The sequence below is a fragment of the Loxodonta africana genome, chromosome 19 (genome assembly GCF_030014295.1).
Source record: "Loxodonta africana isolate mLoxAfr1 chromosome 19, mLoxAfr1.hap2, whole genome shotgun sequence".
In the NCBI taxonomy this organism is placed as follows: Eukaryota; Metazoa; Chordata; class Mammalia; order Proboscidea; family Elephantidae; genus Loxodonta; species Loxodonta africana.
Window position 1 is genome coordinate 75,045,025 of NC_087360.1, and position 15,278 is coordinate 75,060,302.

Sequence of the window (15,278 nt, forward strand, 5' to 3'; positions counted from 1 at the left end):
GCTCCATGCCCTTTACTAAAAAACCATTGGCGGATCTAAGTTATATGTATTACCATAAAAACTGCTTCAAAAGTTTTTTTATCTTAGAACAAGCATTACCAGACTTTTTAAAGGTCCAGGTCCACGGACCATACAGACTCCGTTGTAACTACTTAACTTTACCCTTACAGCGCAAAAGTAGCCATAAGCAATACATAAATGACCCAGTGCAGTTGTGTTGCAGTAAAACTTCATGGATGCTAAAACTTGAATTTCATATCATTTAATGTGCCTTGAAATGTTTATTCTTTTAATTTTTTTTACAACTATTTAAAACTGTAAAACCATTCTTAGCTTGTTGTTCCTACAAACACCAGCAGTGAGCTGAATGTGACCCAGAGGCCACAGTTGGCCAACTCTTGCCCTAGAATTACCTGTTTTATTAACAGCTTCGTTACTGCTGCAGTATTGATATGTTCCTACTCTGCCCCGTTGTCTTCATCAGGCAGGCCAACGAAGAGTATCAAATACTGGCTAACTCCTGGCGCTATTCATCTGCTTTTTGCAACAAACTGTTCTTCAGCATGGTGGACTATGACGAGGGGACAGATGTTTTTCAACAGGTAAACCTGCTGTGTTTTATTTTGGTAATGTATTTAACAGTTGGCTATGGTTGATAGCTTTTTTTTTGCTTTGCCAGATAAAAATGCAGCTCATTGAATAAGTTAATACAGTAAATATCATAAATTCTGTGATGTAATTAAAATAATTACAGCTAATGTTAACTTTATCGTGGCTTGTACAATTTTGCCGTTAGTCAGTACGCTGAGCATATTCCAACTTTTGCATTGTCGAGGAAATGTGTTTTTTCAGCATGCATTGGGAGTTTGCATTTATTAATGTTATTTTAGTGTTATATGTGCCTTAGGTGGTATCTTTCCCAAATTTCTAAAATTTTGTATAAAACTCTACCCAAGTTTAACGTAACCTTTATTCCTTCCAGTGTGGTAGATTGAGAGAATTTTACCAGTAAAGTATTAAAATACGAATTTAAAAGCGCTGGCTGTCATTGACGCAGCCTCTTCTGTGGAACAGAGTGCGTGTTGAATTGCGGCGTAGGCTTACTGGTTTCCATCAGTGTTGCCGCCGTGGTCCAGCCCTCGTCACTGATGTTGAGAGCTTTTGTGCCAGGCGCTGGTCTCAGAATTTCCCATGTACTCTTTCATTTGTCTTCACAACAGTCCAATGACGAGAAGTAAGTGATGTTTTCTCCATTTCCCACATGAGGAAACCAGGGTATGGAAAGGTTAAGTCCCTTGTCCAGCACTGCAGAGTTGGTATAACATGGAGGTAGACTTTGAATCCAGCAGTTGGGTCCCCAGAGCTCTAGGTCTTCACCATGTCGTTACTTGCAGTTATTCATTTTTACATTGTCACTACTTAATCAGTGCCTTTCAGATGCAAAAAGTTATTGCAGTACCTGAGACTCATGGCTTTGGGTATCTTGTTTTATTTATCTCACATGTGAGACTGTTTGGCACAGTGCCGTACCAGATCACGGAAAAGCGTTTAATTCTGGGAAGAATCTAGCTCACTAATTATAAATTGGCCATTAGTGTGTATCTCTGCTTATTTGCTTTGAAATTGGTTATTCATTCATCTTTGCCAGTTTCTGAGTAAGAGAAATTCTCTCTTTTTGCCTTCAGCTCCCCTTGCCCTTGGTCTTTCCTATTGCTGTTCACTCATTTCTTCTCTCATAAGTTTATTTTACCTTTACTGGATATCTCTTTATATTTATCGATTCAGTAAATATGCTGATGATGAAAATGGTGATTCAGCAAGTATAGTAATGGTGGTGGTGATAATAGTAATATAAAAACCCATAAATAGTAATATAGTAAGGACAAACACATAAATACCCCATCTCAGGTGACCTTATAAAGGAAAATTACGGTGCTGTAAGAACCAAAGAATTCATAGGTCCCTATAGAATTGCAGGACAAGTAGCTTTAGAGATCACCTGATGAACGTGTTCTTCATTTTATAAATATCTACTTGAATTCTCTGGACCGTATTACCAAATAGTTAACCAGATCCAGCCTGACCGTGCTAGCTCAGAGGCTTCAAGCCCAGTTACCTACTCTGGCCAGACTACCCAAAAGACTAAATGAAGAAAGCAGATTGGGTTAGTTTCCTTGTGGTATCTCCGTTTATATACATACTTAGTATATTCATATGTTAGCTCTTTACTTGCTCCAATAAATAGGCTTTCTCTAATTTTTATTGAAACAAAGTCTTTCTTGGTCTTTCTAAAAATCTGGGATAGAAACACTCATGGTTCAGTTTTCTCCTGACTACTTTAAGAAATAAAGCCGTCAGAGCGTCGTGGCAGCTGACACTTGGTCTCATTGTTGAGTAAAGAGCATGGTGTGGTATGTGTGGCAAACTGGAGAGGGTGTGCTTGGCCTCAGTGAGAGAAATACATCTCAGTACTAGCTCTTCCCAGGGAAGGGACACCACATGCAGCCAGATATGTTTCAAGAAAAGACTCAAATGTGGGTATTTTTACTGAATTTTTTCTGTCTTTAAATTTTTGGCAGCTAATTCAGATTAAAAAAATAAAAAAAACTTCATGAGACAAATTAATTCTACCTTTGGGTTATTACTGACTATATGGCCAGTATATAGCCGTATAGCTATGTGCATGGTTAGATATAACCGTGGAATCCTTTTATATAGTTTAGACATAAAATTTTAAGAAAACATTTGGCAGAGGTAGTTTTCAAGGGAATATTTCCTCAGGTTAATTTTGATTCAGCAGAATTCTAAATATAGAATTGATTTTTCTTTTCCAGAACCTAGCCCCTGGCTTAGCAATAAGTTTTCATCTCAGTATGCAGATATGCATAAAAGTACAGCAGTTAATGGTTTTTATGGGAAATTAGAATCTACAGAAACAGGGAAATATGTATTTTGCCTTCCTGGCCTTACGTAAGGATCTTTAATGCTTACGCTGTTTTTCCCCTCTAACTATCGAATCATATTTTGTTGAAGTACTCTCTAAATGACATTTGAAAGCCCTGTCAGCAGTAGTGTGGTGTCTAAAGATAACATTAGTAACAAGCGTGGAAACTTGGTGATTCCCATCTCATTAGAGACCTGTCGGGAAAGGAACATTAAACCTGAGTCCCTTGTGGGTGGCTGGTGTGGAGTCCCTGACACAGGCCGGTGCGTTAACGCCTATGATGTTTTGGAAGGAGCACTGACCAGGAGTCAGGTTTATCTTGTAGCCTGCTTTCTCTCACCTTGGGGTATTTGTACATTTTAATTAAGAGACGTCCTTGCAATTGTAATTTTTTTTAAACTTTAAAATTCCAGGATGTTAAGCTTTTATATGTATTTGCCCCCTTTTCATCTTGGGTTACATGTTGATTGTAACTGTTTTTTATGCATCCATCAGCGAAACACACATGATCAAAATCTGGAGTGGGGAAAGCACGGGACAGAAAGGAACTGGTAACTGAGTGTTTCATTCAGTTTAACTAACGTTTACTAAATGTCCATAACATGCCAGCCCATCTCTGGGAACTGGAAAAAGACAGACTTCTGTTGTACAGAGGCATATTGTTACAGGCTGTGTGCTTTTGTAATTTGGTCTTTCAATGAACTAGTTCTAGATTGTATAAAAAATTGCCTATGACAAAAATATTAAACTTTTATTCAAAGGGTTCAAAAATGTTAAACGGTATACAGTAATGAAGTATCTAGAGTCAGAAGACTCTAGCTCACCTTCCATCTTTGTCTCTTCATAGCTTGTGACCTTCATAAATGGCCTAATCTTTCTATACTTACGTCTCCTCATCTGTGAGGGAAAATAGTAATGCCTTTCTCACGGGATGATTAAATGAGAGTTAATGTAGGTATAATGCTTAGCTCTGTGCCTGGCACGTAAATGTTTAGTAAGTGTTTACTTATTGTCGTTAGTTGCCGTTGAGTCAATTCCAACTCAAGGCGACCCCAAGATTACAGCCTTGGAAACCCTGTGGGGCAGGTCCACTCTGCCCTGTAGGGTTTCTATACGTTGACGTTGACTCGATGGCAGTGGGTTTTTGAGAATCTTTACAGAAGCCGACTGCCACATTTTTCTCCCACGGAGTGGCTGGTGGGTTCTATCTGCCAGCCTTTCAGTTAACAGCCAAGCCTGTAACCTGTGTACCACCAGAGCTCCTTTATTTTTTGTTATTATTGTTGGCAGTATTATATGATATTAGCAATAGTACTGGCATTCAGCCTTCTTTTTTCCCCCTACAGCTACTTTCCTTTAGCTGAAATTGGTTAAATCTATGTTCTTTATGGAAAGGTAAAGGAATGAGGACCAAACGGGGGGAGAATGTACAATAGTATTCTCTTGGAGAGAGTCATTACTTACACATGTTTAAAGAGTGTTCGTGTATAGATAGCCTGTAAGTGAATAATGGGAATTTAATTACATTTGCAATACTAAAAATGAAAAAGTTCTTGATGGAGACACATTTTTGGGGGGTCTTCAGCTCTTTTGTGCTAAGTGTATAAAGCTTTATAGAATGATTTGGAGCTGTCCTCTAAATGTGACAGCTATAGTCAGAGTTCATTATGGAACAGGAGCTGTTTGCGTCCTGACTGTGATACCTTGTTATTAGTGGTAGCTGATCTTTACTGCTGTGTCCTTACTTCCACATCAGTTGTCATCTTATGTGTGTGTTATTTGATGTGATTTTGCTTTTCATTCTCATTACTGGGAAACGCTGAACTATTGCAAGTCAAGGGCCAACAATCTCTTGGCCTTAAGACGTTTTTCATAATGGATTTTTACATCTGGGCAACAGGAATTTAATGTATATATGTACTTTTACAGTGTGCTTTGCAAGGCAGGTTCACCTGATATATGTTTTTGTATATTGTTAATAAAAAAAAAAAAAAAGAAACCTGTTCCTGTCGAGTTGATTCTGACTCATAGCGACCCTGTAAGACAGTACAACTGCCCCATAGAGTTCCCAAGGAGCACCTGGTGGATTCGAACTGCCGACCCTTTAGGTTAGCAGCCATAGCACTTAACCACCACACCACCAGGGTTTCCATATTGTTAATTCCATTTAATTAATAACACAAAATGGAAATCACCTATAGAAAATAATTAATTCTGTGGTGTAGCTATTTTAAAACAGTTGAAATAATTAAGGACTTGAGCAGAAAGACTATCGCTATGAATTTGTCCTCCAGTTGTTGGTAAATTTGTTTAGAGTTGTACCATATCGGAGTCATCATCATTAAAAAAAAAAGGCCTTTAAATTCTTAATAGGGAATTCAGCCTACTTATATATATATGTATCAATCCCATAATGTACTTTTTTAAAAAAATCAAGATACCGGTACTTTACTAACTGCTGTTAACAAGTGAAATACTCCATAACTGCAAATTGCAACGTTTATTTTTTGAACTTGTAGCAACTTTATTCTTATCACAGAGTTCTAGAAAGAAAAAGAACGAAGTAGCTGGTAAAATACAGAGGATACATCTGAAAATATGAACAATGCATATTAAAACAGTTCAGAGAACCTAGATTCACAAGTTCTTTTCATTCAATAGATAGTGTATTGAGATGAAAAAAACAATAATTAAACTCTGAAAAGCCACTTGGATTTTCATACTAAATGCTATCTTTCCAAAATTCATGAAGACAAAATAAAAAAAAGGTTAAGTTAATGACATGTATACAATGCTGGGATGATTTTAGCACTTTCTAATCTCGTGTTTTTTTTTTCTTTTAATCTCGTGTTTTACAGCTCAATATGAACTCTGCTCCTACATTCATGCATTTTCCTCCGAAAGGCAGACCCAAAAGAGCTGACACGTTTGACCTTCAAAGAATCGGATTCGCAGCTGAGCAACTAGCGAAGTGGATAGCTGACAGAACGGATGTTCACGTATGTTTTTATTGCTCGTGGCTTTAATCATAGGCTGATTAACTGGTTTGTTAGAGCAGCGTAATAAGGCCACAGGTGTATGCATGTGTGTGTGTGTATATATATATATATATATACATATTTTTTTTTTTTATTTCTTTGTGGACCATTTTTCCTTGCTTAGAGAAAACCGTGTTTGATAGCTATAAGATGTAAATTGATCTTTGAGTTAGGTGAACACAGAGAGCTTTCTGAATTATTGTCGTGAGGTGCCATTGAGTTGGTTCCGACTAATAGCAACGCCATGCACAACAGAACAAAGCACTGCTCAGTCCTGTGCCATCCTCACAGTCATTGCTATGTTGGAGCCCATTGTTGCAACCACTGTGTTAATCTGTCCCATTGAGGGTCTTCTTCTTTTTTGCTGACCCTTTGCTTTACCAGGCATGATGTCCTTCTCCAGGGACTGGTCCCTCCTGATAATGTGTCCAAAGTACACCATCCTTGCTTTTAAGGAGCATTCTGGCCATACTTCTTCCAAGACAGATTTGTTCATTCTTCCGGCAGTTTGTGGTATATTCAGTATTCTTCGCCAACACCATATCAAAAGGATCAGTTGTTTTTCAGTTTTCATTATTCATCATCCAGCTTTCACATGCATAGGAGGTGAATGAAAACACCATGGATCGGATCGGGCACACCTTCGTCTTCAAGGTGACATTTTTGCCTTTTAACACTTTCAAGAGGTCTTTTACAGCAGATTTGCCCAACTCTGTACGTTGTCTCATTTCTTGATTCTGCTTCCATGGACGTTGATTTTGGATCCAAGTAAAATGAGACCTTGACAACTTCAATCTTTTTCACGTTTCTCTGGATGTTGTTTATTGGTCTAGTTCTTTATGTTGAGGTGTCATCCATACCGAAGACTGTGGTCTTTGATCTTCATGAGTAAGGGCTTCAAGTCCTCTTCGCTTTCAGCAAGCAAGGTTGCGTCATCTGCATAACGCAAGTTGTTAATGAGTCTTCCTCCAATCCTGATGCCGCGTTCTTTTTCATATAGTCCGGCTTCTCGATATATTTGCTCAGCGCATAGATTGAATAAGTGTGGTGAAAGAATACAACCCCGATGCATACCTTTCTTGATTTTAAACCCTGTAATGTCCCCTTGTTCTGTTCCAACAGCCTTTGCGTAGTCAATAAAACACAGGTAAGCATTTTTCTGGTATTCTTTGCTTTCAGCCAAGATCCATGTGACATCAGCAATGATACTACATTCTTTTCTGAATCTGGCTTGATCTTCTGACAGTTCCCTGTCAATGTACTGCTGCAACCATTTTTGACTCATCTTCAGCAAAATTGTACTTGGGTGTCATGTTAATGATATTGTTTGATAATTGTCCACATTCCGTTGGATTACCTTTCTTTGGAATGGGCATGAATATGGATCTCTTCCAGTCGGTTAGGTAGGTAGCTGTCTTCCAGATTTTTTGGCATAGATGAGTGAGCACTTCCAGCGTTGCATCTTCTTGTCAAAACATTTCAATTGGTATTCCATCAATTCCTGGAGCCTTCTTTTTCGCCAGTGCTTCCAGTGCAACTTGGACTTCTTCTTTCAGTACCGTAGGTTCCTGATCACATGCTACCTCCTGAAATGGTTGAACGTTGATCAGTTCTTTTTGGAACAGTACCTCTGCGTATTCCTTTCATCTCCTTTTGACGCTTCTGGCATCATTCAATTTTGGGCCCATAGAATCCTTCAAAATTGAACCTGGAGACTTGAATTTTTTCTTCAGTTGTTTCAGCTTGAGAGATGCCCAGTGTGTTCTTCCCTTTTGGTTTTCTCACTCTGGATCTTTGCACATTTCATCATGATACTTTGTCTTCTGGAACCGCTCTTTGAAATCTTCTATTCAGGTCTTTTCATTTATTTTTTCCTTTCACTTTAGCTACTCTGCATTCAAGAGGAAGTTTCAGAGTCTCTTCTGACATCCATTTTGGTCTTTTTTTTCTTTTCTGTCTTTTTAATAGCCTTTTGCTTTCTTCATATATGATATCCTTGATGTCATCCCACAACTCATCTGGTCTTCAGTCATTAGTGTTCAGTATGTCAAATCTATTCTTGACATGGTCTGTAAATTCAGGTGTATATACTTAAAGTCTTACTTTAGTTTTCACAGACTTGTTTTTGTTTTCATCAGCTTCAACTTGAGCTTGCGTGTAATACTTTTATTTTAAGCTGCTATTCATTTTCCAAGTGTGTAAGTTGACCTGATAGTGTCCGTATTAGTTTCCCAGGGCTACTTAACAAAATACCACAAATTAGTTGGCTTCAGGATGGTAGCAGTTTCATGTTCTCTCCGGAGGCTCTATGGAAGCTGGGAGATCAAATTTAATTACCTTTCAAGATTTGAAAATAATTCTCTGTCCATTAGATCCACCCTGGCAGCATTCCTACCCTAGGTCCCAGGTGGTGGCCCCATCCCTCAGTCCTAACTGGCTGGCTGCTCCCCCTGCACCAACTCCTGGGTAGTGGCTTTACACACCTGGCCTGGGCAGTGGTGCTGTTCTCCTTGCCCACCAGGGCAGTTACCTCTCTTGCCTGCTGGGGCTATGGCCCGATGCCTTGCAACCAAGGTTGTGTCCATGCCCTCTGAAACCGTAGAGGTGACCCTAATTTCTGGAACTGAAGAGGCAAAAACCCTGCTTCCTGGGTCATGCCGTCTGAACCCATGGTGGCGGCAGCAACCCCAGCAATCTCAGAGCCACCCTCAGAGTTAGTGCTCCCTTTTCTTGAAGGACAACAGATATTCACAGCCAGGCAGCTCCATCGGCCCATTTCCTGCCTATAGAATCCCAATAGTCTTACGACCTTACTTCATTTCATCCCACCTCTGCCCTGCAGTCTAAGCCGGCAGCTTTTTTGGTTGATCGGTCCCTTAAGTCACATGCCTGATCTCTTTAGCAAACAGTTTTCCAGCCATTCCTTTGGTATTCTGTCCATCAGCACGCTTTTTCAGTTTTTACAATATGGATAGGCTGAGAATTTTCTAAATATTTAAGTCCTAGTTACTTTTTGCTCAACAGTTCATTTTTTAATTTATCTCTTTCCTCTCATATTTTACTATAAGCAGTAAAAACAGGCTGCATCTTCCACAGTTTGCTTAGAAATGTCTTTGGCTAAATATCTAAGTTCATCACTTATAAGTTCTGCTTTCCACAAAACATTCTAACATAATTCAGCAAAGCTCTTTGCCATTTTGTAACAAGGATCACCTTTCCTTCAGCGTCCAATAACGTCCATCATTTCCATGTAAGTCCTCACCAGAAGCACATATAATGTCACCATTTATAGTAGCATTCTGATCATGATGAAGGAAGTTTCTCTACAGCTCTCCTTCCTTCTTTCTGAGCTCTCACTAGAATCACTTTTAATGTCCATAATTCTACCAACAGTCTTTTCAAGGCATTAAGCTTTTACTATCCAGTGACTCAAAACTCTTCCAGCCCCTGCTCTTTACCCAATTCCAGAGCTACTTCCACGTTCTTAGGTATGTGTTACCACAGCATCTCACTCCCCAGTACTACATGCTATACGAGTCTCTAGGGCTGCTGTAACAAAGTACCACAAGCCGGGTGGCTTTAGGAGCAGAAGTTTGTCTTCTCACAGTTGTGAAGGCTGGTTGTCCAAGTTCAGGTATTGACAGGGCCATATTCTCTTAGAAGCTCTAGGAGGAGGTCTCTGTTTGTCTCTCCCAGCTTCTGGTAGCCCCTGGTATTCCTTGTAGCTTGTAGCTGCATTATAACTCTATCATCACATGGCTGTCTTCCCTCTGTCTGGCTCTCTGTGCCTGCTTTCTTTGATAAGGACACAGCTCAGATTGGGTTAGGACTTAACATATCTGTCTTAGCTGGGTTCTCTAGAGAAGCAAAACCAGTGAAACGTCTGTTTGTGTATATATACATATAGAGAGATATCAAGGAAATGGCTCATGTGGCTGTAGAGGCTGGAAAGTCCCAAATCCATGGGTCAGACTCACATAGCTGCAGAGGCTGGTGGGCCCAAGATCCGGACTGTGGAGGCTGACGGACCCAAAGACTGGCAGGCAAGCTACTAGCTCACGTCCAAAGAACTGGAGGTCAGATGAACAGGAGCCAGGTGTAGAATCCAGAGAGAACAAAAGCCAATTAGCCTTGCCAGAAATTCCACCTATATTGAATGCAGGCCACACCCTGAAGGAAACTCCCTTTCCACTGATTGGTTACTCGCAGTAGATCCCATCTTGAAGGTGATCCCATCATATCAGATCTCATCATGGAGGTAATTACATCATTATATGACTGCCAACCTACATTATAACTGCCAAACCACTGAGAATCGTGGCCCAGCCAAGTTGACACACAAGCTTAGCCATCACAGTATCTAACTATCTTAACTAAACCAACTTAACTGCTAACATCTTCAAAGATAGTATTTCCAAACAAGGTCATGTTTATAGGCACCTGTGATTAGGACTTCAACATGCTTATTTGTGGGGACACGACTCAATCCATAACTGTGTCCTTTATAGTATTTCCCGCTTTCAGTACAAGATCCAGTCTAGAATTAGTTATTGCATTTAGTTGTCGTGTCATTTTAGCCTCTTTTAATCAAGAACATTTCCATAGCCTTTGTCCTTTAAATACATTGACATTTTTAAGAATATTGTATTTTCCTCAATTTTAAATAAAATGTTCCTCATTTGGTTTGCATGATGTTTACTCATGATTGGACTCACTAACGCATTCTTGGCCAGAATACTGTACAGGTCCTGCTTTGTGCTTCTCACATTTAGAGTCAGATGTTGTCCGTTTTTTCCGCATTGGTGATGGTAATTTTGACTGTCTGATCAAGGTGTTACCCCTGCTTCTCCCTTGTATAATTATTGTTGTTTTTCCTCCTTGTAAGGCGTTGGTGTGGAGACACCATAACATCATGCAAGTATCCCACTCCTCGTGAAAATCTTCCCCTAAATTTGCCACCCATTGATGATGCTTACCTAATGCAGTCTTTGCCATGATGGGTGAAAATGGATGATAATCCAGTCCTCGCATCCCCTGCATTTCTCTGTGGCCTTCAGCATTCTACTGTGAGCAAGACCCCTTCCCTTCTCCCTCTCTTTCTTACACACAGACACACACAAACACACACACACACACAGTATTGACTCATGAAGTTCATCTTTTCATTGGTTTATAATTCATTACTATACTTAGTCATTTTAGTGCTGAAATGATTCTAGATTTGGCCAGTAGGAGCCCCTTCATGCTGGCTCCTTTGTCCTTGTGACATACCTCCATCACTTTTTAATGAATTTTCTTGCTTTCTGGCATAAGAATGTATCCCAGCCCTGTCTTGTATTTACCCTGTCCCAGCCCTTAAGTTGTCATTCCCCCAAGAGTCCTAGTTTCTTTTGGTGGGAGACCTTATTAAAGACCAAGTTCTGTACATCTTTTATAAAAGCTCTCACCAGTTAGATCTACCTTTTAAAAGTAGCCTTTAAAATAAATGTTCGAATATGAAATAATACAAATATTGCACCCCTCTCTTACCCCTACCATTTTCTAGTTTATCCCATGTTCCATGCTTGAACCAGAACAGCTCTGGGTTGAGCTATATAAGAAGGGTTTGCACGTGCTAAAGTATTCACTTAAATGAAGAGCAGTCTTTTTACAAAGGATATTTTCTTTTTTAACAACTATAATTATATCTTAATTATATATATTGAGATATAATTCACATACTAAACCATTCACCCATTTAAATTGTACAGTTCATTGGTTTTTACTATATAACATATGTGTGTAACCATTGTCCCGGTCAATTTTAGAGTATTTCCACCACCTCAGAAAAAAGCCCTGTACCCTTTAGCTATCACCCTAATATCACACTGTATCTGCCTCCAGCTCAAAGCAACCACTAATTTACTTTGTATAGATTCACCTATTCTGGACGTTTCATAAGAATGGAAGCATATAACATGTGGTCTTTTTATAACTAGCTTCTTCACTCAGCATAATGCTTTCAAGGTGTATCCATGTTGTAGCATGTAGGAAAGCCATCGTGTGTTAAGGCTTTTTAACAACTTTTAGAATAAAGAAGTGTTAGTGCCAGGTATGAAAAGTAGGATGTCACAATTCTGAGTTCTTTGTATTGAAGAATGGAAGAACTAGAATATGATCAAGGGAAAAATTTAATACTATTTTTCTTGTACTAAAAATATTTTCTTTGTATTTTGTAGGTTCGGGTCTTCAGACCACCCAACTACTCTGGCACCATTGCTTTGGCCTTGCTAGTGTCTCTTGTTGGAGGTTTGCTCTACTTAAGAAGGAATAACCTGGAGTTCATCTATAACAAGACTGGTTGGGCCATGGTGTCTCTGGTATGTCGTGACATTGGACTTTTTGTCTCATGTTTCTTACGTTTCATAGAAGAGTATATGTTGATAATATTAAGACAATGAGCCAGAACTTTACTATAGTAGAAATCAAGTCCTAATGGGAAGAATTAACTCTTTAGGACTTAGAAGATACAGTTTGGTTTCTCGACTGCAACTCCCTCCAGGAGACCGTATAGCACTGATCGTGCACCAAGCCTGGTGAGGCCATGTGAATGAGCAGCAAATAGAATTTAAGACAAAATGAAAGTTGTTAGAGAGATAAAGAGTTATGATGTAGTGGTTCAGGTTACTAAAAAACATACTGTGCATCTAAGAAACTTGGTTTGAAATATATTAAGCGAAAATTGAGAGTATTACAAGTAGAAATTGAAAGAGTCAGCAACCATTATGGAGTACACCTCTATCCGCAACTGATCAGTAGAGAAGACCAAAAAAATACTAAGGAAATGAACATCGTGAAGTTACATCTTTTATATGTTGGCATGTCTTTACACTAAACAAATAAATATTATGTATTTTTTCAAGCACATATGGAGTGTTTACAAAATTGATCATGAAATTCGTCATGAAGAAAAGGTACACAAATTTCAACAATTGATATATAGATTCTGTATTATATTTTGTGTTATTAATGTAGTTAATTTAGAAATTAGCAATACAATACATGAATGAAAAACAAAACCACATTTGTAAGCTAAAAAAGCACTTCTAAATAACTAGGAACTAAAAGTATAATAAAAAGTAAACAATGGAAATTGTGACGTGCACAGAGCTCAAACATCAATGAAAGTAGAATGTATTACAGCTTCTGAGATACTGCTAAAGTGCATAGCTAGGCTTTCAGGCAGTCATAGGTGCATAAATGCGTTTATTAAAAACACGGAGTTCCATTTAAGATAATATAAAATAATAAAATATAAAATTAAGGATGAAAAATATTTTAATGAAATAGAGGGTGCTTTATAAAAAGCCACCTCCATGAAATCAGTAATAGAATATGCATAATTAGTAAGGCCAACGAAGGGGAAAAAAAGAGAAATCACAAATAAGATTAAAATAAAAAATACACATACCTCTACAAACAGTCTTCAAGATTCAAAGAATGTCGTATGTTAACAATCTAAAAATATGTATATAAAGAACAGGTGTCTTGAAAAATATAACAAAAATTATTTCAAGAAGAACTACGAAGAACCGTATTAAACCGGTACACATTTAATAAATATAGTCACAAATTTCAGGTCATCCTTAAGAAAGTAAACAGACCCAATAGTTCTTTGAGTCATCTTTAAACAAATGTTCACGAAGGGATTATCCCTGTGTTAGGCTCTTTCAGGAAATAATAAAGGAGAAAACTCCCTCAACTTGGTTTACGAGGTTATTGTATCCTTCATATTAAAGTTTTTCTTCGGAGCATGGTTCAAAGCAGGCTTTCAGAACTACTTTAGTTCTGAAATTTTCCTCTCGGAAATTAAGAACAAGGCAAAGAACAACTGCAAAACCACTGCAAAGTTAATTTCCAAATAACTGGAAGACAAGAAAATGACATACTCCGAAATTTACTCCTGCAAATTTCGCCGGCAGCAGCTGAAACCAGCAGAGCCAGTGTAAGGAGCTCCCTTTTGGAAGGGACCTTTGTCACTGAGAAGAGCAGGGAATGCCAACAGGCCTAGTGTTACCTAGCGAGATGGCAAAGCATGGCCAGACAGTGCTGAGAAGCCTAGAGGTGGCAGGACTCAGAAAATACAAAGATTAAGTCACTAATAGGAGTGGCTTACTTTGGAAGGTAGTGATTGCATCTCTTGGTGGTAGTGCCTCACAACAAAATCAGAGGACTGAAGATTTTGTGGTAGAAGCCCACCTCAACTGGGTTAAGTTCTGTGAGAAAAAGGTGGGATGGCTTACATGGAGGTGTTATATTTTAAAGAAAGTTTCTGTATCAACTAAAAAGAATGACTAGAGATGTGAAATCTACTCTTGACCCTTAACAGTCAGTCTCTTTGCTAATAAAAAAAAAAAAAAATAGTCCAGGAAAAATGGACCTGATTTTAAGTATGAGCAATGAGTACAGGAGCCAAAAAAGGTTTTAGCTATCTGCACATAGCTACTATTGTGTTGAATTACGGAGTTGGCAAAGAGTATTGAATATACTATGGACTGCCAGAAGAACAAACAAATCCATTTCGGAAGAAGTACAGCCAGAATGGTCCTAAGAAGTGAGGATGTCAAGACTTAGTCTCAAGTACTTAGGATGTGTTATCAGGAGTGACCGATCCCTGGAGAGGGACATCATGCTTGGTAAAGTAGAGGGTCAGCAGAAAAGAGGAAGAACCTCAAAGAGATGGATTGACACAGTGGCTTCAACAGCGGGCTCAAGCATAGCAATGATTATGAGGATGGTGCAGGACTGGGCAGTATTTCGTTCTGTTGTACATAGGGCCTCTCGCTATGAATCAAAACTGACTCAACGGCACCTAAGAACGACACACAGCTACTGTAAGAAAATAATTTGTGAACAAGAGCAGCATATTCCTACAGATAAAGAAAACTTACCAGAAAAAGTTGCCACAAAGTTGATGAAAATTGTAAAAATATTCTTCCATGAATAGTGAAATGTTTACAGCTATCAAGAAAGATCTCAAGGCCCAAATATGAGAATTGAGAGAAGAAATGGCCAGAAAATAAAAGGAAGTGATATGGCACCTAGCAAATCTTGTTTATGAACATGGAAGCAAAAATTTGAAGAAAAGGTGTATTGCCAAACTGAATTTAGCAGTGTATGTAAGAAAAAAATAATGTTTGTCCCAAGGTTATAGGGATGGTTTAGCATTAGGATAAGTATAAGTGAATATAAACCATCACATTAATGGTGTAAAGAGGAAATGTTACATGACTATGACACTAGATGCCATAGAAATT

General features: G+C 38.6%; 1 protein-coding gene across 6 annotated transcripts in view; it reads left to right on the top strand.

Moving 5' to 3' along the window:
- The window catches only part of TUSC3 (tumor suppressor candidate 3), a 151,272-nt gene that overhangs the window by 54,165 nt on the left and 81,829 nt on the right, over positions 1-15,278 (top strand). For all 6 annotated transcript variants that reach the window (XM_064272871.1, XM_023551161.2, XM_010592493.3 and 3 more), the window contains exons 3-5: positions 485-602; positions 5,803-5,943; positions 12,201-12,341. In XM_064272871.1, the coding sequence (XP_064128941.1) occupies positions 485-602; positions 5,803-5,943; positions 12,201-12,341 (400 nt within the window). The remainder of the gene's footprint in view (positions 1-484; positions 603-5,802; positions 5,944-12,200; positions 12,342-15,278) is intronic.